Below are 25793 nucleotides of genomic sequence, written 5' to 3'. Positions count from 1 at the left end.
CTCATTATTGTATATCAAAATAAAGTTAAACATAATATTAAGTGATTAAAAATGTGTTTTTTACAATATTGCTCAGGAACTTCTCAGACCTGTAGATAACTCTGTATCAGTGTTCATGTTAATGGAGGATAAATGATGGTTCTTTGTATATCACCCCCCATCATTCATTTAATTTATTATCAGACACTCTTCACCAACAGACTCCAGTGTGTGTTACAACTGAGTCATTATATTGCTGATCATTTTTTGTCTATCTTGTCTTATGCACTTCCTGAGCGTTCATCTTCTGTTTCCTGCAGGGGAAATTCATCCGGATCAACTTTGATGTTACTGGATACATTGTCGGAGCCAATATTGAAACCTGTATCCTTTATCTCACATTTAAAAATGCAGCTGTGGAAATGTGTTGCCAATATTGTAGCTATATAATTGATCAAAATTCCAAAAAATAAATAAGGTCAGCAAATTTTGATTTTTGTTTATGAGGTGATATTAACATATTTTGAACAACACTGACCCAACAGATTTTTTTCCCTTGACTATTCTGTGTTAGACTTACTTGAGAAATCCAGAGCAATTCGTCAAGCCAAAGATGAGCGCACCTTCCATGTTTTCTATCAGCTGCTGGCTGGAGCTGGAGAGCACCTCAAATGTGAGTAGACTTGGAGTTGAAAGACTATGACACGATGTAGATACTTAATATTCTTTGCTGTCTGTTAGAAATTTAGACCACAACTAATTTTGGCAGCTTTACTGTGTTAAAATTAGTCAAATAGCTATATAGGTAAATAAATTGATAGATAGTAAAAAGCATACATTTTGACATTACAGAGTTACACTTCAATTCACTGAAATAAGTCACTTGCCACCAGAGTCCTTTTCTGAATCCTAACTATGCTTCTAAATGTTTTTTCCACTCTTCTGTCCACAGCGGACCTGCTTTTGGAAGGATTCAACAACTACCGTTTCCTGTCCAACGGTAATGTCACCATCCCCGGCCAGCAGGACAAAGATAATTTCCAAGAGACCATGGATGCCATGCACATCATGAGCTTCTCCCACGAGGAGATTCTGGGTATGTTTTCCATTAAAGGTTGCTCCACTTGTTCCATTTCTTTTATGTCCTGGTGGCATCATTTAAGTATAGGGCAACAGCCTTTGATACAGATTACTAATCAAAGTATCTTATGTCGTTTCAAGTCTTAGTGATGTGAAGGAGTGATACAGAATAAGTGTCAGAGAGTAGTTATGAAAGGGATTTGATCAAAACATTCAGAAATGAATTGGGTCATCCAAAAGTCGACGTGACTTTGAGTAATACTATGCAGCTGTAGAGGACTGTTCACTTGCACCCACTCTAGGGATGAGGGAGATATTAATAAAACAGACAGCAACGACCCTCTTTTGGAAATGTAAATTAAGTTTTTACAAACACGTCTAAACAGCCTTCCTCTATGATATTGCTTTACACGTAACTACAACCCACGCATTAACAGTCAAGCATGTTTTTAGATACTGTGCAGGGTTAGCAAGTATGCCCAAATCAATGAATTGGAATCAATTAATTTATGCTTTAATTTATCCAATTTTAACATTAAATAGTGAAGGATGTCGTCTAAAACATTTAAACATTTTACAGGAGGACAAGAGACAAGAATTTAGATCCAAAAATACAACTTAAAAAAAAAATACAGTATGAGGATTATACAAAGAGATGCCAGAACAGTAAATAGAGAAAAATAGGATTAGGACTTGGAAAATAGATTCTTTTAATACGTCCACGCCCATGAAACCACTTCATGTTTGTCAGTTTGACAGCTGAGTGGCAAAATGGATGATATGTTATGATAATAATTCAGTTTTCTCTGGATTTGTAGCCATGTTGAAGGTGGTGTCATCAGTGCTTCAGTTTGGCAACATTGTCTTCAAGAAGGAGAGGAACTCTGACCAAGCCTCTATGCCTGATAATACTGGTAGGTACAAGCATGCACACACCCACACCCACACACACATACACCCTGCTGTCCTTTTACATGTGCTTCACAGGTCAACCATTCTACTCCTCCTTTTCCTCTTCCCATACACACTTCAGCTCCTTTCCTTTTCCTGCCTCCCTCACTTTTGTGTACCTCATCCACACATCATTATTAGGATTTACTCCTAAAGGAAATTGGGTACAGCCTTCCAGTTCCTTCACATGTGGCACTGCATATTTGGCATTTGAAAGAAAGAGAGAATGAGTTTAATGCCCTTGACGCAGCTCGTGGAGATATTCCCAAATGCAACAAGCAGAACCTGGGCCCGAAGCAGATGTTTTTTTCTAGTAGTGAAATTTGGCTGATATGGACTACTTTTTCAACTTTTCCACAAAATCCAGCCATGTAAAATATGACATTTTCTCTGTTACATTTCATAAGAAATCTGAAACATCTTGTAAAGATTTGAGATAAATGGTATTATCATTCAGTAATAGGCAAACAGCGTTGTTGACCTATCATTGTTTGGGCTGAAGTTCTGTTTCCATGCCTTTTAGAAAATATATAGTAATTTATCTGATTCTCAAACAGTGCTATCAAAAAAGTACTGAGTAAGATCCATTAACAAATCATTTCTGATTTGTGTTTTATTTCTTGTGTTGATGAGAAAATTGAACACACAGGTTTAAGTCAAATGTACAACTTTAAACTACCTACTGTTTATTCAGTTTATTCTAATTTAAATGATCTTTTTTTCCCTTTTTTGTGTTTTTTTTCTTTGCATTTATGTCTTCCAGCTGCTCAGAAGCTTTGTCACCTGCTGGGTATGAATGTAATGGAGTTCACCAGAGCCATCCTGTCACCGAGGATCAAAGTGGGAAGAGACTACGTCCAGAAAGCACAGACTAAAGAGCAGGTCAGTACTGACTGGCACCATGAGTGCTAGAGTTTATATCTCAGGCTGAATCTAAGAAACCTGAACATGTATTAATCTGAACCAGGTTGGAGTACTGCAGTATAAATACAGTATAATGCTCTCTTTGCATGTTTACCCAAACAAACAATATGGAGACTCAGTTTCATATTCTTATACATGAAAACTCTTATTATTTCAATGCATTATAGAGTCACGTCCAGGTTTGCCTCTGGTTCACTAGCTTCTGTAACTCGGTGCAATCGCTCATTCAGCATGTCTTTCATCTGTCTTTCAGAAAGAATAAAACATGTCACTGAGGTTTCCTTTCATATTTTCAGACAAAACAAATCAGAATCTCAACCTCCTTTGTTACAAGCTGAGCTCTTCAGTAACACTGATGATGATCCATTATATCATACAACTGAAACTGGTCTTTTGTCTGCTATTTAGTGTCAAAGGAGGCCACTGAAGATCTCTTTTCATGTTAACCCATCATAATGGATAAAGCTTTTGTCTGGGTGTTCCAGATGATAATAATTTGAGTCTGACATTTGGAGCATTAGGGGTATACGGACCTGCCAAGATATAAGATTCCATTTCTCCTGGGTAGATTTCCTGGCAGCATGTCTGATAATTTCATAAACACGCACAAACCACACACAAATACACGTTATACTTTAGATCTCAAACTTTGGTCATGTAGTTTCCTTTTCTATATTGTCCCTCCATCTTCCATTCTTCCTTCCTCCAGGCTGACTTTGCTGTGGAGGCCTTGGCCAAAGCCACATATGAGCGTTTGTTCCGCTGGCTGGTCCATCGCATTAACAGAGCTCTGGACAGGACCAAACGACAGGGCGCCTCCTTCATCGGCATCCTGGACATTGCTGGTTTTGAGATTTTCCAGGTTTGAATTGAAATTATTTCAGTTTTTAATCTTCAAAAACAACAGTTTGTCTAGTTGTTGTTAGAGGAAATTCATAGTGTTTGTATTTGTTGTCAGAGGGATTTGAGTTGTGTTGTCTGCACACATTTCCAGTCAGAGTTTTCTTATGTTTGTATTTCTCTCCCATCCTGTAGCTGAACTCGTTTGAGCAGTTGTGTATCAACTACACCAACGAGAAGCTGCAGCAGCTCTTCAACCACACCATGTTCATCCTGGAGCAGGAGGAGTACCAGCGTGAGGGCATCGAGTGGAGCTTCATTGACTTCGGCCTCGACCTGCAGCCCTGCATCGACCTCATTGAGAGGCCGGTCAGTGTGATTGATCAGCTACTATCAATGAAATTACTCTCTACTCTGATTTTCTACTTGACCATGAATTATTTTGCTATGCTGACAAACAGTTCAACAGCAAAATAATAAAACATGTGCTATTTTCAGTTTAAATTGTGAAGGAAAAGTTAGTGTATATCTTGATTTTGTCTTTTATTGGGAATCTCATTGTGATGTCTGATAGAGATATTTCCATTTAAATAAAGAGGACAGGTTGTTGTTTGTGGCCTGCGGGTTTAAAATGCTGAATGAACAGTTGTTGTCAGACTGAGTAGCAGGAGTAGGTCATGCACCATTTCAGTTCTGTATTGTGTTATTATTCCTTCAGGCGAACCCCCCAGGAGTGTTGGCTCTGCTGGATGAGGAGTGCTGGTTCCCCAAAGCCACAGACAAAACCTTTATAGACAAGCTGATCCAGGAGCAGGGAACACACTCAAAGTTCCAGAAACCCCGCCAGCTCAAAGATAAGGCCGACTTCTGCATCATCCACTACGCCGGCAGGGTATGCTCATTTCATCTATTTTAAAATCAAGCTCAGCAGATTTCTGTCTTTGCTTCACTATAAATAGAGTGTAAGTATTTGCTTGTTTAAAAGTTGGACGTCCACTCTTGGCAGGTTTTCAAAAGAAAAAACTAAATTGGGTTTTCCTGGAAAATTACAGTTTACTGAAGAATAAATAAATACATTTTAGAGTTTGTTTTTAAAGCATGGGTCAGACTCTCTTCTGGAATAGAGGAAAAGGCAGACATGTACACTCACTGGCCTCTTCATTACGTACACCTGTGCAATCTTATGCAATCTAATACAGCAGCTCTGCTATAAATTCTATATATTTATGAAGTTTATACATTTTCAATTTTTGTTGACATCAGGAAGGTGATAATTCTGCTTTATGTTTATTATTGAGGTTGTACTAAGTGATGGTGGTGTATTAAGTCCCATTATATTGAATGGTATCCCAATATTTTGTCATGGCCATTAACATACATGAGAGGTGCAAAATATTAGGAACGCCACCATCACTTAGTACGACCTCAGTAATAAACATGAAGTAGAAATATAACTTTTATGTCAATGTCGACAAAAACTGAAAGTGTATAAACTTGAAAAAATGAGAATTTATAGCAGAACTGTTGTATTGGATTGAATTAGACTGCACAGGTGACAGTAGAAAAAACAATCATATAGGTAGTCACAGATGTTAGGACTGATACATCATTTTTATGTTTCATTGTTACTGTGTATACTAAGGGCCTGATTTACTGAGATCCCAAATAGTGGGTACTAAATTGCGTGCACAGTGCAATAGATTGCACGTTTCGTTTGCGTGTGTGCGAGCAGAAAGCTGCAAGTGCAAAATGACAAAGTTAACAAATATATTGAGTTATAACAAAAACAAATATTACCAGATAAACCGACATATGGGAGATTATTTGTGACAAAGTCAATGCTGTTAGTAAAACCAAAAATATTCCACTCCAAAATTATTAATACAGGTGGAAAAACTCCGTCCTGTGCGTATTCTGTCATTGTGCCACCGTCTCCTCCTCTCCACAGTAACAGAAGTCATCTGTGCGCAGTGCACAGCCGGTTAATACCTGCCCTTCAAAGGTATTATTTATAGATGCAGTTAGTGTCAGAAATAATGCCTTCAGGTTTGGTAAATCACAATGCGCGTGCTAAATAACATCAGCTTGCACATTTTTTGCACACGTTTTTACACACGCAGACCTTTAGTAAATCAGGCCCTAAGACTTCAGTTGCTTTAGTAATCAACTTGTGTGTCAGCATTCATTCATGACGGCACAGGTTCAGTTTCTTAATATTCAGATAATAAATATATGACTCTCTTACTTCCTATTGTATCCAAGTTCTGACCAGCTTCTTTATTTCTGGCCACTTTCATTTTTTCCAAAATATCTCCTTTCCTCTCTGATCTGATCTGCAGAGATCAAACAGTAAGTTTCTGCCAGTCGGAGCTCAAATTAAAGTTGTGACGTTCTTTTGCGATAGAATTTCAGGGAAATACTGAGTCCCGGTTTGATTTATACAACATTGTATTGGAGTGGATTTAAACATCATTAAAGTTGTTATGCAACAGAACTCAACATTTGTCAAGGAGAGACCTGCTGAGCGCACATCTGCTTTCCATTATGTGGACTGTGTCGTTTTACACCACAGTCTTTCAAAAACTCCCCAACATTCAAGCTCCAAGGAAAAATATGTGAAGCTGAAATGCAGAGCCTGAGGCCAAATGTTGTAAATGTTTTCAACATAAGGGTGGCCTCTACATGAAACCAGTATTTGACATAGACCACCACGATGTATGAGATGTACAAGTATATATAGGCTTATTCTAAAACGTGCCTGTGGCAGGGTTACAGCATCATTCACTGATGGAGAGTCACTGGAATGCTAATGCTTCCTCATTACATTTCCCTTTTCTTCTGAATGACCTTCAGCACATCCCATTGCGTCATAGTTTAGGGATATAAAATCATTTTGCCCAACAATTAATTTAAAATATGAACAAAAATGATTGCTTGTTAACACATCCACAAAGACTTCCAGTTAAAGCCCAACCAATGTACGATTATTAAGGCTGTTAACAATATTGATATCTGAAAGTTTTAAAAATGTTTTTCTGTAAAAATATTTTGTTCTTTTGATAAATTGCACCATTGGGGTTTTGGATCATATAGAGCGAATATTTTTTAAAGATTAATAAATGATGAATTCTGAAAAATGTCGACTTTCTAGAACAAACATTAGTTTTTAAGTTTAATCAGGTGGTTTTGGTTTTTTGTTTTTTAAATATCAACAATATATTATGATAATTCAGTGATATAATTGTGTTCATATCACAGAGGTTGTTCCATGTCGTTGCTACAGGTGGACTACAAAGCAGATGAGTGGCTGATGAAGAACATGGACCCCCTAAATGACAACGTGGCAACGCTTCTGCATCAGTCCACTGACAAATTTGTGAGTGAACTGTGGAAAGATGGTAAGTACCCACCCCCAGTCATTTCTAACAACATTAAACCATAGTGGATACTAATAGTAATACATCCTGTAAAATTCATGTGTGTGTGTGTGTCTACCTGTTTGCTTATTAACAAGCACATTGATTCGTCTCTCACTCAAGCCCACTAACACTAGTCTTGTCTGCCTTGTTGACTCAGGCATATACATTTGATTTCCAATAATTTAACATACCCCTCCCCTCCCTGTCTCTCTCTCTCTGTGTTGTAGAGATTCAGACCATTCAAAGGGCTTCATTCTATGACAATGTCACTAGTCTGGATGAGCCGGCAGGTGAATGACTAGGTCGTGCTGTAGCAGACCTGGGCCAAAATAGTAGCTGAACATGAACAGTGTGGTGAAACCAAGCTGTCGAAGGGCTTTGGAAGCTTAAATACAAGTGCTTCCTAAGTAGTTTAACTAATTTAAAGCATTTTAGTATATTTTTGCCCAGATCTGGCTGTATGTTTCATGCTTCAACCGGCGCTGTGTCTTGTCATAGCTGCACATTTGCTTCCAGGCTGCATGGCTCCCTTATCTCAGCCAAAACCAGTAGTTTCTAATTCCTGAATAATTTAAAGTAGAATGTAGTCAGTCACTCCCTTTAGTCAAACCAGTGCTTTCAGTATGTTTGTGGGCTGACATGGGTCTTGTGATCTTTGATTGGTCAACAGCCCTGAAGCAAGCATTTAGGGTTTAGTGCAGCTGTCGTAGCTTATCTCAGATATTCAGTCTCCTCTGTGATTTGATTCACAAGCAAATTAAGGATTTGAAGCTTGACTGAAGAAAATTTAATGACATTAATTTCCCGCCTTCCTCCTTCCTAGATTTGGTCACAGTAGCAGGGAATTGAACCCAGATGTTTCTTTCGGTGTTTGTTTTGGCTCTGAGCTCAGACGGCAGCGTACAGCCTCCAGACAGCAGGGCCATGCATCATTTCAGTTTAAATGTTGAAACTCCAGCTGTTTGTGACTCATCAAATTCTTGTGACTTTAATGCAGGTGGCGGAACATTAATAAGTGACAATTTCTAGAGTTAATTGAGCATTAAGTCATAACTCATGTGCTGCGTTATTTGCTCAAGTTGTTTTGAGAATAAGTCTGATCACATTACTGCCAGATTATATAAAGATGTAATATTTGATGGATTATTCGGATGATATTCTGTATTTTTCTTGTCAACAAATTCCATAAAAATACCAAAACCAATAAGAGTTAATTCTACTAACAAGTAATAATAATAATAATAATAATAAATGTTATTTATAACGCGCTTTTACAAGTGCTCAAAGTACTGTCAGTGCAGCCAAGTCCTGATTTAGTTCACTCCTCAGTGAGCCATACAGTTTACTGGATATGTTCCTTCATATGATGAATGAACATGGATACTTAATTTAATTTATTGAGTTTATTTTGAGTCAATCAAACATTAACTGTTCTCCTGGCATAAATACTCATTATAGAACCAAATCTGAGGCTCATAATAGTCCCCAAAACCATACAATTTAATCCTATTTGATTAGCATTAAAAACACTATGGTGCTTGGCTGTTTTAGAATGATTTAGCCTATGTTATAAATAAAACTATATGTTCATGGCCTTAAATAGGATAGGGAAGTCTTACAAGTATTGAGATTTTTCAGGGATTTTGTAACAATAACAAAATATATAGTTATCCCTAGTGGTACTTTCAAGAGACACACAAGAATGATCAAAGTTTATGAGGCAGAAGCAGAAAGTTTGGATCCTACATTTCCCATAATGCTCATTTCAGTAGTTCTTCTCTGCCTGGTGTAGAAGAGATTTTTTTTCAGGCAATTTGTTGATGCAGCTTTTTTGTCATAAACATTAAAATGTTAAAAAGCTTTCATGTGGCTGTCATCAAGAACCGTTTCTCATCCACAAGGACATGAGAGGAGCATCTCCGTTCTAGCAAATAACTTTGTAAATGTTAAGTAAGTTAATTGTGATTTAAAAAAAATAGTCCTGGCTGTGCAGACCCTCGTGCTAAGGAATAGATGTGCTGTATTTCCACCTGCAGAAGCTAGTGGTAGTTTTAGACTTTAAATGCTACTCTGTTACACTGGTGCTGTTGGACAATAGTGCGTACTGTCTATTTCATCCATCTGCTCTTGGTCATGTAGCCACATTATGTCACTGTGTTGCGACTGCTGTTCCTACAATGAGTCTGTGCTCCCTGTGAAGTCTCCCCGCTCTGAACACTTCTCTCCATCTCCCCACCAGTTGACCGGATAGTGGGTCTGGACCAGGTTGCAGGAATGAACGAGACAGCTTTTGGGGCTACCTATAAAACAAAAAAAGGCATGTTCCGTACAGTGGGACAGCTCTACAAGGAGTCACTCACCAAGCTCATGGCCACACTGAGGAACACCAACCCCAACTTTGTCCGTTGCATCATCCCCAACCACGAAAAAAGAGTAAATACATACTTCAATCTAATTTGTGAGGGACCTATAACATTTGTATTTATAGGCAGTTGCATCTACTGTTTATGGTCCAAATGTGTCCATGGCAACAATAAAGATATCCTGTAAAGTTGCCATGTAGATCCAAAAAAAAAGCAGAGAAAAGGCTCTTTGTAGAGTAGAAATGTAGAAGAGTACAAATGCCTGTTTCTGTTTTTAACAGTGTTTGTTTCCACCTTCAGGCGGGTAAACTGGAGCCTCACCTGGTTCTGGATCAGCTGAGGTGTAACGGAGTCCTTGAGGGAATTCGCATCTGCAGACAGGGCTTCCCCAACCGCATCGTCTTCCAGGAGTTTAGACAGAGGTGACAAACAACAAATAAACTTTTTAAACTCTTTAGTGCATTTTCCAATGAGGGAGAGGTTGGCTTCATTTTCTGTTTACATTTATATTGTCTTCACAGATATGAGATCCTGACACCCAACGCTATCCCCAAAGGATTCATGGATGGGAAACAAGCCTGTGAAAGAATGGTAGTGTGTTTTGTTTCTTTTTTTTTTTTTTTTGCTGCATTTCAGTTGCTGCTAGCCTGGAAACTTATAGCCTGCAGAGCTGCTGACTGTAGAACTAAGTCTAACTCATGTCAAGGGTTCCAGTTCCTCATTTAAAAAAAAAGTGCATGTAACTCTGTCATCTGAACTCTCTGTGTTCCTTTTTATAGATCCAAGCCCTGGAGCTGGACCCCAACCTGTTTCGTATCGGTCAGAGTAAAATCTTTTTCCGCACTGGTGTTCTGGCTCACCTGGAGGAGGAACGAGATCTGAAGATCACTGATATTATCATCTACTTCCAGTCTGTGTGTCGTGGATACTTGGCACGCAAGTGAGTGTCAGATCTCTGTGTGAGCTGTTACACACATGCTGTAAAAAGTTATAGCCAGAGTATAAGGAGATAGTCTACAGTCTGTAGTTAAATATGTAAGTAGTGAAGCAGCTGTGCTTCCTCTCTGTCTCATACCTCCTTGTACATAGGCCTTTGTGCACTACGGCTAATATATCACACACACACACACATCACATACTTAATAAATAACACTTTTTGGATTCATATAAATGCATCAGTCATATAAAGTTGCATATGTATATTTTAAGCTCCATCCAGTAATTCACACTTTGTATGTATGCAGTGCTGTAAAGGTTTCTAACATATTTAAATTAGCTGCAGGTGTTCATAACACATTATTTCTTAAAAATCATTAAAGTTCAAGTCATGGGGCGTGCAGGTGGTCAAGTGGTTAGAGCGCATGCCACATACGCAGTCGGTCTACTGTTATAATAAAGGCATCTATGCCAACAAAATCTAAAAAAAGATCAAGTCATGATTAATATTTATAACAGAGCATAAAGAAGAACAATTCTTACTACTTCACTTCATTTTACTGCAATTATATCTGATCTGTAAACTAAACACAGCCCTTTAAAAACACTGCCATACCCAGACATTGATTTATCGTATGTTATTGTACCATTGTTCTCCTCCCGTAGGGCCTTTGCTAAGAAACAGCAGCAGCTGAGTGCACTGAAGGTCCTCCAAAGGAACTGTGCTGCTTACTTGAAGCTGCGACACTGGCAGTGGTGGAGGCTCTTCACCAAGGTAAGAACCCTGACAGCTACGTCTCCTAACAAGTGCATGCAGATCTACATCTCAGCCTCACCTCTCACAGGTTGTAAAGTGCATTTTCAGAAATTGGATGGTTTCTTTTTCTCGCAGGTGAAGCCTCTGCTGCAGGTCACCAGGCAGGAGGAGGAGATGCAAGCCAAAGACGAGGAGCTGATAAAGGTGAAGGAGAGGCAGCTCAAGGTGGAGAATGAGCTGGTGGAGATGGAGAGAAAACACCAACAGGTAAACACATCCTCTGTTGTGGAAAGTAAATTGTTTTACCTCGTACAAACGAAAATAATTGTGCTTCTGATAAAAGCCTTATTTACTCCTTATTTATTTAAAAATAGTCCTGAAAATGGTGTGTAAGGAAATAAATGTACTTATTGTCTTCTATCAAAGGTGTGCTGTTGAATTTTAGATTAAATTTTAGAAATGGTTCTGTCTCTCCAGCTCATAGAGGAGAAGAACATCCTAGCGGAGCAGCTCCAGGCGGAGACGGAGCTGTTTGCAGAGGCTGAAGAGATGAGAGCTCGTCTGGCTTCTAGGAAGCAGGAGCTGGAGGAGATCCTTCATGACCTAGAGTCAAGGGTGGAGGAAGAGGAGGAGAGGAACCAGAGCTTACAGAATGAGAAGAAGAAGATGCAGTCACACATTCAGGTTTATATTTTCATTATCTCCTGTTATTTTTTTGACACGCACACAAATTATTCAAGTTGATATGATTTGTGATATAAGTTTGGTTATACAGTCATCATGTGAAAAGAGAATTCTCTTTGTACTTGCCCTTCAAAAACATTGTACATAGTCACAGTTGTCCTCATTTAAAGATTTAAAGCCCTGAAAAATCATTTTTAGTAGTAACACATTTCTTACTATGACTGATGGGATCCTGCCAGAACACACAATTTTCTACCTAACAGTTTCATTTTATGTAAATAAATCTTTCTCTGCAGGATTTGGAGGAACAGCTGGACGAGGAAGAAGCTGCGAGACAGAAGCTGCAGTTGGATAAAGTGACAGCTGAGGCAAAAATCAAGAAATTAGAGGAAGACATTGTGTTGCTGGAGGACCAAAACTCCAAATTCATCAAGGTGAGCAGATTCTAGCCGGAAATTATGAAAAGTTATCACCATTACAGTTAAAGTGATGGATTATGTATGTAATGGGATAGATATTAGAGTTACTTACAGTTTTAATACATGTTTATTTGTTTTGCATATAAACCTTCTGCTGTTTCTCATGTCTGTGTCACTAAACTAAAATAGCACACGAGTATGCTTAAAACTGGTTCCTGCAGCCTCAGAGTCTACATGTAGTGTCACATGTAGTGTCTGAAAGGCTTTAGTATGAACCACATTCTGATTTCACCTAACAGGAGAAGAAGCTGCTGGAGGACAGGATCAACGAGGCAACCTCCCTGCTCACGGAGGAGGAGGAGAAAGCAAAGAACCTCGGCAAGGTCAAGAACAAGCAGGAGATGATGATGGTCGACCTGGAGGGTAAGAAACTCCTGCTGTCACTGCCTCCATTAAGTGTCCACATCATTTGGAAGTTCACTGTGTGACTGGGTTCAATTTCAGATGCTTTGCTTAAATATTTAACATCTTAAAAAAACCTCAAGAGGTAAGTAGGCAACGTCACACAGAGAACATGGAGTGTCACAGGTTACAGTGGGGTCATACAAGTTTACAAACCACAAACATCTAATTGTTAACAGCCCAACACAACTAATGGTAATCAGATTAGCTGCTTTGCAGTTCATTAACTCATTGTAGAGTGGCAAAAAAGTAAATTTGCACAATTGAGGCTCATTAACTGTCATCATGGATGTCCTATGTTTGACCGTTTTATTTTTCTACTCTAACAAAAAACCTTCTTCTTCTCCCTGTTGAGAAATCTGTTAATTTAATGTTTGAGAGGGATTTAGGGATTTAATGTTTATGGACCTTTTTTATGACCCATGTGGTTTTGCCTCCCTGCAGAGCGTCTGAAAAAGGAGGAAAAGACACGCCAGGAGTTGGAGAAGGCCAAGCGCAAACTGGATGCTGAGACGACGGACCTACAGGACCAGATTGCTGAACTTCAGGCACAGATAGAGGAGCTAAAGATCCAACTGGCCAAGAAGGAGGAGGAGCTGCAGGCTGCTTTGGCCAGGTCAGAATTCATAAACGCACATAGCAAGTATTAAAGTAAATACATAATAAATATACATGATATAAATGAATAACTGTCAAAACTGAAAGGATGACCTTAGACACCTTCTGCAGAAGATGAAACACTGAAAATGAAACCCAAGTACAAACATAGTAGCAGCTGCAGTACTAGTAAAAGTATTAAGGTTCAATAATTAACCCTAATAGATGCTGAAACAATATAGTTTAAGTTTGTTCACTTTTAGTAGTTTTCCAGTTGCATGTTTTCATATCGGACATTCTGATTATTTGCACTGTGAGATATTCATGGTCCACTTTGGTACTTAGTGTGGTTTCATTCAAAAATCGTGTACCAGACTTATAAGTTTAGTCATTTTTATGCAGCAATAAAATATGTAAAAGTAAAATATTTGAGACAATGAAACAGCACTATGTTGCTCAGCCTGTTCACTCACTGTAAAACAAAACATTCAATTCAAGCGAAAGATACAAAAGATATTTTCTCAGCTCAACAACTGTTCAACAGATACAAAAGGATGCTGCGTAGCTCACAGCCACTTCCAAGCAGATTAAACTACTCAATACAGTATCACTGTTTGGTAATGTTGCTCATTTTAGTATGTAATGTACACACACACGCTTTCTCACCAGTGCATTATATCCCATTTCCATGACAACGGCAAAGCACTGAGGTACAATAAGAAGAACAGAAATAGACCTTGCTGTTGTTGAACTCTGAATGAGTCGACTCTGGACTCGCACATATTTTCTTCACCTTTCTCTCATTTCAACCCTTCCTGGCTCTGCTCTGCTCTCTGCTCCCAGCTAGAGTATTTTCCTTTAACGACACTGACCGAGACCTTTCATCTCGTTTGCAGCCATGTCTGATTACAGGAAAATTGATGGTGATTGAAGCTCTCAGTCGAAGGCTTTCAATTGTTTTTTTTCCCACACGAAGGAATAATGAGCCGGGCTAAAAATGTTCGTCATTTCACAGTGGAAGAGAAACTCTGAGGAAGCAGGTGTTTTATCAGTAGAAGATTTGAGTCTTCTATGTCTTCATTGAGGAAAAACGTTGCCAGTTATGGCTGGAAGAGACCTGCTGCGTCTTCCCACTTGTGAAACCAGCATCAACATATTTTCTTAATTTAGGTCACTCCATCTTTGATCTGGATTTTCCACACTGCTGGATAAGCATCAAGAGCTACATGTTTGGTTTAGCATTCATAAGATAAACAGATGTGCAGGTCATTTATCTGAAGGTCAGCTCAGATCATTTTAATGTAGCTTCTCAGTGGTTTCCTCTTAACAGCAGGCCACACATTCAGACTGCAGGGGTCGATGGCAAATGTCTGTCTGGCTAATTTCACACACAGACATCATCAGTTAGTCACAGCTCGAGATAATTAAGCTTCCATTACACTTGATGTGCCTCATTTTGAATTCAGCGGCCGCTCAGAGAACATTTGTAGTATCTTTGTTTTGACAGTGGGGAATTACTTCTATATGGAAGTCATTAGTGCCTTTAATCAAAGCGGCAGCCTTTTTTAAATTATATAAGTGAATCATGATGACATCCGGGGTGTAATCAGTGGGTTTCTACATAAGCGAGGAATGTTATAGAAACGCTGCAGCCAGCATGAGTTTTATTTAGTCTCACTTCCAGCAGCAAACAAATGAGCCGTCTCATTTTTGACAGAGAATAGAGGTTTGTGTGGACAGCTTGCTTCACTTCAGCTGTGTATGGTTTACCACACTGCCACCCTGTGTGCACTGCTAAACTCACTTCAGTAAAAGAAAAAAAACGACATCACTGACTTTCATTTGATGTGCTCATCATGACTTCAGGCTGACAATAAAAGTTTGAATAATGGCAGGCAATAAATTTACATTATTGTGGAAAAAATACTCACAAAATGTGCTCGCAGAGACATTTTGAGGATGAAAATATTCTCCTCAGAAGAAGTTTTCATGTAATTACTGCTGAAAATTAGCAGTGGAAACATTTGAGATAACTAAAATACTGAAAGATGTTGAAGTGGCAGTTGAAATCTATTTACTGAAAGGAGTGGAAATGTAGTTTCAGTGAAAGTTCAAGCAGTGAAAGGAGCTGAAGTGGCAGTGATAAATTGAGCTGAAGTTGCCAAGAAAAATCTTTTTAATAGTTGTTTAAAGGTGAAGATGTGAGACCTGAAATGATTTGAGTGTCAAAGTGTGAACATTGTACAAGAGTTGAACATACTCTTTGTTCTTTTGCTCATCCTGTTATTTTGAGGATTAGTATAATAAAAATATAACACTCATATTGAGCTTTAAGATATTAATGTTGTATAGGAAAACTGATTTCAAGTGCGTTTGTGTGTCTCCAACCAGGAGTGACGAGGAGGCGGTCCAGAAGAACAACGCCCTGAAGCAGGTTCGGGAGCTGCAGGCCCAGCTGGCTGAGCTCCAGGAGGATCTGGAGTCGGAGAGGATGTGTCGAAGTAAAGCTGAAAAACTTAAGAGGGACCTAAGTGAGGAGCTCGAGGCTCTGAAGACAGAGCTGGAAGACACTCTGGACACCACTGCTGCCCAGCAGGAACTCAGGTGTTTAAAGCTGGTTTATAAATGATCTCGAGGTGTGTTTCTGATCATCTCAGAAGGCGTCCTCCCCTCCTAACATACTTCTGTGTGTTCAAACCCCAGGACCAAGCGAGAGCAAGAGGTGGCAGAGCTGAAGAAGGCCATAGATGAGGAGACCAAAAACCATGACGCCCAGATTCAGGACATGAGACAGAGGCACGGCACCGCATTGGAAGAACTGTCCGAGCAGTTGGATCAGGCTAAAAGAGTGAGCAGCTACATACAACATCAGTATTTTTAACAGACACAATCCCAGCAGTGTATTTATCTCAGTCTAAATTCAGAACATCACACAGAATAACTACAAATATAAAACCATACTTTTTATTTTGTCCTGTGTAGTTCAAGGCCAACCTGGAGAAGAACAAGCAGACTCTCGAGAATGAAAACAAAGAGATGGGCAGCGAGGTGAAGAGTCTGCAGCAGGCAAAGGCCGAGTCGGAACACAAGAGGAAGAAACTGGAGGCCCAGATGCAGGAGTTCATGGCAAGGGCCACTGAAGTGGAGAGAGCCAAAGGAGAGCTGGCTGAACGCTCACACAAACTCCAGGTAAACATGAAATAAAGGGATATATAACCAGAAATATTTTCCCAGTTTCATGTTAATTGTATTTTCACTGCATGCTTTGTTTTCATTTATTGTGCTTTGGTCATAATCACATTCTTTTTACTTCTCCGTTAGACGGAGCTGGACAACGTGTCGGCCTTGTTGGAGGAGGCGGAGAAGAAGGGCATCAAACTGGCCAAGGACGCCGACAGTCTGGGAAGCCAACTGCAAGACACACAAGTATGAAAGACAGCGTTATCATCATCCTGTCTGTCAAAACTAAACCACAGGAAACTTTATCTACAATCACCAGGGCTGTTTCTAATTTATATGCACAGGGAGAAAACACTAAGATATATAATACATAACTGACAGGGATTTTCTTGGTGAGATCAAAAAACCTGCATTGGCTTGTGAAAGTATATCATCAAAGAAAATAAAGAAATAGGAAAGAAAAAAAAGAATAACATTAATACAGACATTTAAAAAAACAACAATACTCTCTGAGTACTAATGAAAAATAGGGCTTATAGGATTATTCATTCCATAACGTGACTAATCACATCCAGGAATTAAAATGAACAACTTTAAACAAAAGACAAAAGTAGAACAGAATGAAAATCAACAACAAATCTACATGGTGTTAAAGTTTTTATGGTGATGTTGGAATCATGACATGCAAAACTAGAGCTATACAGGAAAATATGTTGTTTGTTTTGATGTGTTTAATCCATTCATCATTGAGATTCGATCCTGTAATAAATCTTTAAACCAGTTAGTTCTGAGGTGTGTCTTGGTTGAAAGGCAATATGTATTCACTTTTTACACCAAATGACAGGCTTCTCAAGCTGCCATTCCCTAGAATCTAATCAGCTTTACCTGTTTGAGAAAATCAGCATCAAATTCAAAACCCTGACACCTGCTTACAAAACAGCAACTAAAACAGCTCTCACCTACCTGAACTCCCTCATTCAATGAAAGACGCCTGGTACAACATCCACAATGGGGCCCTAAGTCACTAACCAGACTCTTCTCTTCTGTAGTTTCCCCAATGGGTGAGACAAGTTAAAAAGAGTCTCTCTCAATCTTCAAGAAAAGACTAAAGACCCAGCTCTTTCACAAACACCTACGCATTTGATGGACTGAAAATGAAAAACAATAGCAAAAATAAAACCCAACTGCTTCTATGGACTCTATACATTGCCTCATTGCGCTGAGAAGAAAATGAATCTTTACCTGAGTTCTCATGTACTTACAAATCTGTTGCTTGCTTTGATTACACCTCGCTCATTAGTACATACTATGCATAACAGAAAGCTTTTATGCTAAGTTTCTTGTCTCTGATCATTTCTCTGTTTGTGTTCTTGTGTGTAGGAGTTGCTGCAGGAGGAGACTCGTCAGAAGCTGAACCTGGGCAGCCGGGTCCGCCAGCTGGAGGAGGAAAAGAACACCTTGCTGGAGCAGCAGGAGGAGGAAGAGGAGGCACGACGCAACCTGGAGAAACAGCTGCAGACAGTGCAGGCTCAGGTATGAGGTGGAGGACGCGGCCATGTATATTCACAAACATTAATTAGACGAATAAGAATACATGTAGAGATACATCCACATCTGCAGGTCTGACACACACCAACGTATGAAGCAGGCACACGTTTGTGGTGCTTCTGACACTCGACTGTGTGCCAAAAGGGAAGCGTCAGGCAAAAGTTTCCAGCTGTGAACACCTGCCGTCGATGTGCAGAGCAGCATGCAGAAAGTTGTAAAGCAGTGAGGCCTCGCAGCAAATTAAAGACCTCATGAAGCGAAAATCTGAGCTTGGTTCAAAACATAACATAACATAAATACGTAGGCAGGAAATTGAATGATGGGAGGGCTTGTTGCTGGCCATTTGCCGAACAGCAGTGAACATTTAGAGTAATGAAGTGTCACCACATATATTCTACATGCTCCAAAACAAACAGCTCGTTGTTCTTGTTTATTTATCCCTGTCATGTTAATCTGAGATTTATGCTGCTTTAAAGACGGATTGCAGTGAGTCAGAGTTAACAGCATTTTACGTACAGTCGTCACAAATAAACTTGATGAAGAAATTCTTGCATCAAAAGTTTTAAATTGACTGCAACGTAAATTTAAGACAGACTGCTAACTGGGTCTGAAATTACAACAGCTGGGTGTGTTTTATGGACTTCATCAAAGAGCGCCAGCTGCTGCGAGTCATAAACAGTAAGGTGATCCGCGATTGTACTGTGTGTTAACTTGGAGCTGTGATATGTGATATTATCTCGATGTGACCTGCAGAACTTATGACAGGAAAAAAAAAACCTGAACAATGCAGCAAAATGTAGCTTTTTATGTGTAAAGTTACCTTCAGTGAAAGGGTTTTTGAATTAAATGCAAATGAATTGCCTTGAAACAGATGTTACTTTCATATTTTCATTCTGTTCCTACCACAGAAACAAAGTGATGAATGCAAATGTTTGAAACTTTTGTCTTAATTGATGAAAAATGTCCTTCCTGTAGCTGTTTGAGACAAAGAAGAAGCTGGAGGAGGATGTGGGAGCAATGGAGGGTCTGGAGGAGGTGAAGAGAAAACTCCAAAAAGATATGGAACTGACGAGCCAGCGTCTGGAGGAGAAGGCCATGGCCATGGATAAGATGGAGAAGACCAAGAACCGTCTGCAGCAGGAGCTGGACGACCTGTCGGTGGACCTAGACCACCAGAGACAGATTGTTTCCAACCTGGAGAAGAAGCAGAAGAAGTTTGACCAGGTTCGGTGGATCGTTCAAAATGTTTCACAAAGGATAGATTGAGGTCAGATGTGTGCTCTGTGTTAAAGGTCGTCCCTGCTTTGTCTGTAATAGATGCTGGCCGAGGAGAAGACCATCTCAGCTCGATATGCTGAGGAGCGAGACCGTGCGGAGGCCGAGGCCAGAGAGAAGGATACCAAAGCTCTGTCTATGGCCAGAGCTCTGGAGGAGGCCTTGGAGGCCAAAGAGGAACTGGAGAGGTTTAACAAGCAGCTCCGTGCTGAAATGGAGGATCTGATGAGCTCCAAGGATGACGTGGGGAAGAATGTGAGTGACCTTTGACCTCTTGTATGACACTGCTGAGGACCACTGTGTGAGGACCTTGGATGTTCGTTGCACTCAGGCTGTACATTTTGCTGACATGTTTGGGTCTTGTTTCTCCTGACACTGCATACAGGTCCATGAACTGGAGAAGTCCAAGCGTACGCTGGAGCAGCAGGTGGAGGAGATGAGAACTCAGCTGGAGGAGCTGGAGGATGAGCTGCAGGCCACTGAGGATGCCAAACTGCGTCTGGAGGTCAACATGCAGGCCATGAAGGCCCAGTTTGATCGAGACCTGCAGGCCAGAGACGAGCAGGGAGACGAAAAGAAGAGAGCGCTGGTCAAACAGGTACGCAGGGCAACAAGAGTGAATGTCTTGTGTTTGTCTTAAAATACAGAACTTTGATCTGAGAGATGAAGACATTCCTCACAGGTTCAACCTGACATGCAGCGTGTTGTTTCCACCAACAGGTGCGTGAAATGGAGGCAGAGCTGGAGGATGAGAGGAAGCAGAGGACTCTGGCTGTGGCCACCAAGAAGAAGCTGGAGATGGACCTGAGTGAGCTGGAGGGACAGATCGAAGCCGCCAACAAAGGCAGGGACGAGGCTATCAAACAGCTCCGAAAACTACAGGTGCGTATCCTTCAAACACACACACACACACACACACACACACACACACACACACACACACACACACACACACACACACACACACACAGAGAGAGAGACTGCTCTGTGCTTAACTTCATATTGTGATGGAGTAAAGTGAATTAAACCTGTAATCGCTGTTAGAGCTGCATTTCACTAGTTTGACCAGTTTTATGTCTCATGTCCGTCTTGCTGTCACAATCCAGCTCATATTTTCTGCTGTGTCAGCCTTTAACTTGGTCCACCCTGTTTCTGTGCTCCTGCAGGCTCAGATGAAGGACTATCAGAGGGAGCTGGAGGAGGCCAGAGCCTCCAGGGACGAGATCTTCACACAATCCAAGGAAAACGAGAAGAAACTCAAGAGCCTCGAAGCTGAAATCTTACAGCTACAGGAGGTAGACTCACTGTTTTTTAAAATTGTTATTTGATTTCTAATGCTTTTTAACTATAAACAAGCAAAGTGACTCTAATGACGCTGTGTTTGTTGTTTGTGTAGGACCATGCAGCGTCAGAGAGAGCACGTCGCCATGCTGAACAGGAGAGGGATGAGCTGGCTGATGAAATCGCCAACAGTGCCTCTGGAAAGTCAGTGTCACCTTGTAGTTTGTATTGATTTTTTTAGAGTGTTTATAAGTAATAGCTGACCATGTGGCACCTTTTGTACACTCAGCTTTTCCATCATTTTGTGGAGGACAAAAGTCGACAGCTTTAGTGAAATCTAAATACATTTTCTGGAGAACAGGAGTTTGTTTGTAAGTGCTTGTAAGTGCTTGTAGATTAAATTAGAAATGAAGCTGTAGGCATAAATCAGCAGATTGAAGTCAGGATGTGAACTGTAATACAAATCTGTGTGTCAGGTCGTCGCTGCTGGAAGAGAAGAGGAGGCTGGAGGCTCGTATCGCCCAGCTGGAGGAGGAACTGGAGGAGGAGCAGGGCAACATGGAGCTGCTCAATGACCGCTTCAGAAAGACTTCCATGCAGGTAGACCGAAAAGTGAAAACATGTCATAATAACTGCCATAAAGCAGTTTCAAAGTGGTGTGCACATCATCCTTATGAGCAAAGAAGAAATATAAGTATAAATATACATTTCTTCTCCTTCTCTCCTTCCACTCTCAGGTCGACAACCTGAACACTGAGCTGGCCGGAGAACGCAGCGCTGCACAGAAGAGTGAGAACGCTCGGCAACAGATGGAACGGCAGAACAAGGTCTTGTATAGTTTCTTAAATTTGTACAGCAGAAAGATCAGATTAATCTTAAAGGAATCATTCCACATTTTAGGAAATGTACTTATCTTCTTTCTCTCTGAGAGTTGGATAGAAGCCTCATGTGTGCAATATATAATAAGGTAAATCCAGGATTAGTTTAGCGTAAAGATGGGAGGCAGGGGAAAACGGCTAGCTGCTGCTGTAACTGTTTCTTGGTGAACCGCATCAACCAACACAGGGATTACATTTAATGGACATTGTACATTTTGTCATATTTAATGTTCATAATCCTAAAAGTTGCATTTTGTAAATGCAGGAGTTGAAAGCCAAGCTAGCAGAGCTGGAGGGGGCCATCAAGTCGAAGTTTAAGGCCTCCATCGCCGCCCAGGAGGCCAAGATCCTGCAGCTGGAGGATCAGCTGGAACAGGAAGCAAAGTAAGTATCACAACGTACCAACGTTTTCACAAAGCAGCATCTGTTTATAATCAGTTTGAATGAATATTCTGGCACAAGTGCTGAAAAGTAGAGGTACATGTTGTTTATTTTAAATATAAATAAAGTTTTCTGACATAGATTTTATATTATTACATGAAGTTGGAAGAAACATCAAATAGAGCTCTTGTCTTTTTCTGTTTCAACCCCCCAGGGAGAGAGCAGCAGCTAACAAAATCGTCCGTCGTACGGAGAAGAAATTGAAGGAAGTGATGATGCAGGTGGAGGATGAGCGTCGCCATGCCGACCAGTACAAGGAGCAGGTGAAGAGACTCGTACCTTTTTATTGACACATGAAGAGCAAAGTCATGAGTCAGTACTTTTAGTCCAGCCAACCATCTTTGACCTCTCACTGTCTCTGTCTGTCTGTCCATGTACTCGTCCCCTTGTCAGATGGAGAAAGCCAACTCTCGTATGAAGCAGCTGAAGCGTCAGCTGGAGGAGGCGGAGGAGGAAGCCACCAGGGCCAACGCTTCCCGCAGGAAGCTGCAGAGGGAGCTGGATGACGCCACTGAAGCCAGCGAGGGCCTCACCCGGGAGGTCAGCTCGCTCAAGAACCGACTCAGGTACGAGGAGGACTCAGCCAGCTCCTTCCCCCGATGTTCTGTGTCCCTTTACCAAAAATAGTTCAATAAAACAGCAAACACAGCTGGACACTATAACATACAATAATGAGAGTAAGAGGAAAAAAGTGGATACAACCTTTCTTGATGCCACAACCATATCAGTGATATGTATTTATATACTATCTATAAGGTGCCACTTTTGTTGCATTAATCCAACTTATTGATACTAATACTTTGGAAGTTATGAGTATTTCTGTCTTTGGCTCTCTCTAGTTCTGGCTGCCTACCAGCACCTCTGAAGCTCACTAATTGGATCTTTATTGGATCTTTTGATCTCTAGTTAATCTGTATACAAAAATGTATAGAGCTGCATAATGAGTTGATCAATTGACAGAAAATTAAGTGGGAAATATTAATAGCTAGGTAAAATGTCAAGTATTTGCTGGTTGTATCTACTCTAATGTGAGGATTTGAAGCTTTTTTGTCAGATATGATGGTAAACCAAATATGTTTGGATTTTTGGACTGTTTGACAAAACAAGACATTTGAAGATGTCACCTCATACCAGGCATTTTTCACTGTTTTCTGACATTTTACAAACAAAACAACTAATCAATGAATCTATTATTTTCCCAATTCATGAAAATAATTGTTGGCTGCAGCCCTGCAAGTGTCACAATGACAAGCTGTGGATTTAGTGGTAATTAATGTTGTTGTTGACGAGTGGCGGGGTGCAGTGATTTCCTGAAGTCATTGTGAGGTTACTAGGCAACCCCTAGAGGGTCCAGGAGGTAGCCACAGTACCCAGACGCCAAGAAATAGTCAGAGTATGTAGTGAGCTTCAGAGAGGCTAGTAGGCAGATTTTTTGCCTTTGGATGGAGCCAGATAGTTGACCCCCTGTTTATGGTCTTCATGCTAAGCTAAGTTAAGCTAATCACCTCGTTGCTCTAGCACCATATTTTACATACACACTCAAGAGTGGTATTGATGTTTTTATCTACAAATAACAATTTAAATAATAATAAACATATTTAGTTTTTTCGTGTGGAACTGTGACCTTGAGCATCAGTCTGAAGTAGTTTTGTTTGTTTGTTTGTTTGTTTGTTTGTTTGTGAGCAGGCGTGGTGGTCCGGTCAGCAGCTTCTCCTCTGGCCGCTCGAGCCGCCGTAATCTCAACCTGGACGGCGCCTCCGTTGACATGTCCGATGACGACGCTGACAGCCGCGCCAGCGACTTCAACGAGACTCAAACTGCCAATGCGGAATAAACACAACGACCCCCCTCGTTCCTCACCTTCCTCGTCACCCCTACACCTCCCCTTCACCTCATCCATCCATGACCTGCACCCAGTCCCCCCCCCCCCCCAAAAGATCCTCAAAGATCTTCATTCATCTCAAACCACTGACTCGGACAGAAGATTGGAGCAATGAGCTGTCTTGGGTAAAGCAGCACGCCTCTGCCCTTTTTTTGTATCAGTTAACACTGCAGGGAAAATCCACCGCCCTCCCCCTGAAGTAACAACTCCTGTCCTGGAGAGTCACAGGGGCAAAAGGACAAATCTGCCTTATCTGTTCCCCTCTGGCAAGCTGCTACTCCTGGCTCGTATCATCTCAGCATCATAACGAAACAACTCCCCCTCCTCCTCCTCCTCTGCCCCCATCAGGCGTGAAGTTCTCTGCTCAGCTTATTGAGAAAGTAACTGTAGGTACAAAGTGCTTTTTATCCATATGAAACTGCGTGTGTGTGTGTGATGTAGGCTTTGAGATGTGAACACACTCCATACTGGAAATGCAGGACTACAAGGTAATGTTTTTCACTCCGGTGTTGTTCTAAGTGTTCTGCTCTCACGTTGTGTAGAAGCCATCTCACTCCCTCCTCACAAGTGTTCAAACTGGCTGACTGTCCTTTTGCAAAGTGAAAAACAACCCCTCTCCCTTCCCCAAACCCGCCCCCACACCCCCCCCCTCCAGGTCACTGTGGCCTTCTGACTGCCACACCGGCTGCTTTTGTTGCATGAGTCTCCTTCTGATGTACAGACTGTTGTTGAGCTTCAACGCTGCAGTGCTACAGGAACGACCAACATCTCGGGACATGCAATACAACGAAACGGACTCTGAATTGAAAATGTATTACTGTGAAAAAAAAAAGAAGGTTTTTTTTTTCTCTGTTGCTTCATCTCAACATTTAGTGAAGGAATGTCTCGCTGGGGTTTTAACCACGAACCTCGTAGCTCACAAGGTCAACATGTTTTCTAATGTTGAGCGTTGGGAACACTATGGGGTTTTTAATGTATATCGTCCTGTAAAATGGAGAGAAGACACTGCAGAAAAATGCACAGAACTGCAGAGGATTTTAAACTGGAAGCTAACGGGAACAGAAAGCTCTTAACTGGAAGCACTAAAGCGGTGCTGAGCCCACATTTCCAACACTTAATGTGACACGAAATGGTTTCAGCTTAGATTAAATGTGTAGTACCATTTAGAAACGGAGACAGATTTGAAAGTCGTCTCACTACATTTCAGTGTTGGTGCCTCGTCACACTTTGCCCCCCCCCCCCCCCCCCCCCCCCTCCCCCCCCTCGTGTATTACAATTACATTTGAGTCACAGAGCTCAGTGAACATTTTTCTGAGAAATATAATCAGCAGGAAATCTTTGAAAACTCTGAAAACTGCTACTCTGGAGATATTTACAGACTTCTGAAAAAACTCTGGATGCTAAAATATTCAGTCTGCTGCGATAGAAAAGATCCTCATGCATCCACTCTGAGGCTGCCAGAAATGATATTCATTAAAAAGTTTAGTTTTTACTTATGTTTGTCCATATTTTACACATAAATCAACATGTGTCCTGTGTTGTACTAAAGACAGGAGAGGGAGGCATTTCTGGATGTGTGGATAGAAAATGAGGATGAGGGGCCGTATTGAGTCCTGCTCAGTGGGACTAAACGTAACGGACTCAGAGTTTCCTCTTAAGATTCATAAAGTGAGAGAAGAGGTGGCATTGACCCTGTTGTTACAGACAGGTGACTGGTCTGTGTCAGTGAATGTTGAGGAAACAGATACATCAGTGTGATAAGTTAGATAAATACATTTCATAAATTAAAAAAGGTCAAATATTTACTGTACAGTAGCTCATATCAGACAGACATCATCTACATGCTGATACTCGAGCAGCAGTAAGTGGTGTAAAAATGACTTTCTAGGGTTTTCAA

The 25793-nt window shown here is 40.7% G+C and overlaps 1 protein-coding gene across 5 annotated transcripts in view; it reads left to right on the top strand.

Annotated features, from left to right (window-relative positions):
* The window catches only part of myh10 (myosin, heavy chain 10, non-muscle), a 50066-nt gene extending 26218 nt beyond the window's left edge, over positions 1-23848 (top strand). For 4 of the 5 annotated variants that reach the window (XM_053325117.1, XM_053325097.1, XM_053325104.1 and 1 more), the window contains 36 exons: positions 300-363; positions 554-652; positions 932-1075; positions 1878-1973; positions 2774-2892; positions 3644-3796; positions 3970-4143; positions 4493-4666; positions 7058-7172; positions 9433-9626; positions 9857-9978; positions 10078-10147; positions 10336-10496; positions 11159-11267; positions 11385-11516; positions 11727-11933; positions 12230-12367; positions 12652-12775; positions 13259-13430; positions 15803-16015; positions 16115-16259; positions 16394-16600; positions 16733-16837; positions 17972-18124; positions 19115-19363; positions 19457-19669; positions 19800-20012; positions 20135-20296; positions 20581-20709; positions 20811-20899; positions 21172-21295; positions 21433-21522; positions 21839-21957; positions 22169-22277; positions 22408-22580; positions 23701-23848. In XM_053325117.1, the coding sequence (XP_053181092.1) occupies positions 300-363; positions 554-652; positions 932-1075; positions 1878-1973; positions 2774-2892; positions 3644-3796; positions 3970-4143; positions 4493-4666; positions 7058-7172; positions 9433-9626; positions 9857-9978; positions 10078-10147; positions 10336-10496; positions 11159-11267; positions 11385-11516; positions 11727-11933; positions 12230-12367; positions 12652-12775; positions 13259-13430; positions 15803-16015; positions 16115-16259; positions 16394-16600; positions 16733-16837; positions 17972-18124; positions 19115-19363; positions 19457-19669; positions 19800-20012; positions 20135-20296; positions 20581-20709; positions 20811-20899; positions 21172-21295; positions 21433-21522; positions 21839-21957; positions 22169-22277; positions 22408-22580; positions 23701-23848 (5208 nt within the window). Of the gene's footprint in view, positions 1-299; positions 364-553; positions 653-931; positions 1076-1877; positions 1974-2773; positions 2893-3643; positions 3797-3969; positions 4144-4492; positions 4667-7057; positions 7173-7420; positions 7484-9432; positions 9627-9856; positions 9979-10077; positions 10148-10335; positions 10497-11158; positions 11268-11384; positions 11517-11726; positions 11934-12229; positions 12368-12651; positions 12776-13258; positions 13431-15802; positions 16016-16114; positions 16260-16393; positions 16601-16732; positions 16838-17971; positions 18125-19114; positions 19364-19456; positions 19670-19799; positions 20013-20134; positions 20297-20580; positions 20710-20810; positions 20900-21171; positions 21296-21432; positions 21523-21838; positions 21958-22168; positions 22278-22407; positions 22581-23700 lie in introns of all 5 variants that reach the window. The other variant, XM_053325089.1, reaches the window with a different exon arrangement.
* The last annotated feature ends 1945 nt before the right edge of the window (positions 23849-25793 follow it).

This window comes from Scomber japonicus, chromosome 2, assembly GCF_027409825.1.
Source record: "Scomber japonicus isolate fScoJap1 chromosome 2, fScoJap1.pri, whole genome shotgun sequence".
Lineage (NCBI taxonomy): Eukaryota > Metazoa > Chordata > Actinopteri > Scombriformes > Scombridae > Scomber > Scomber japonicus.
The sequence above is the reverse complement of the archived record's forward strand: the minus strand, read 5'-3'. Positions and strand labels throughout refer to the sequence as shown.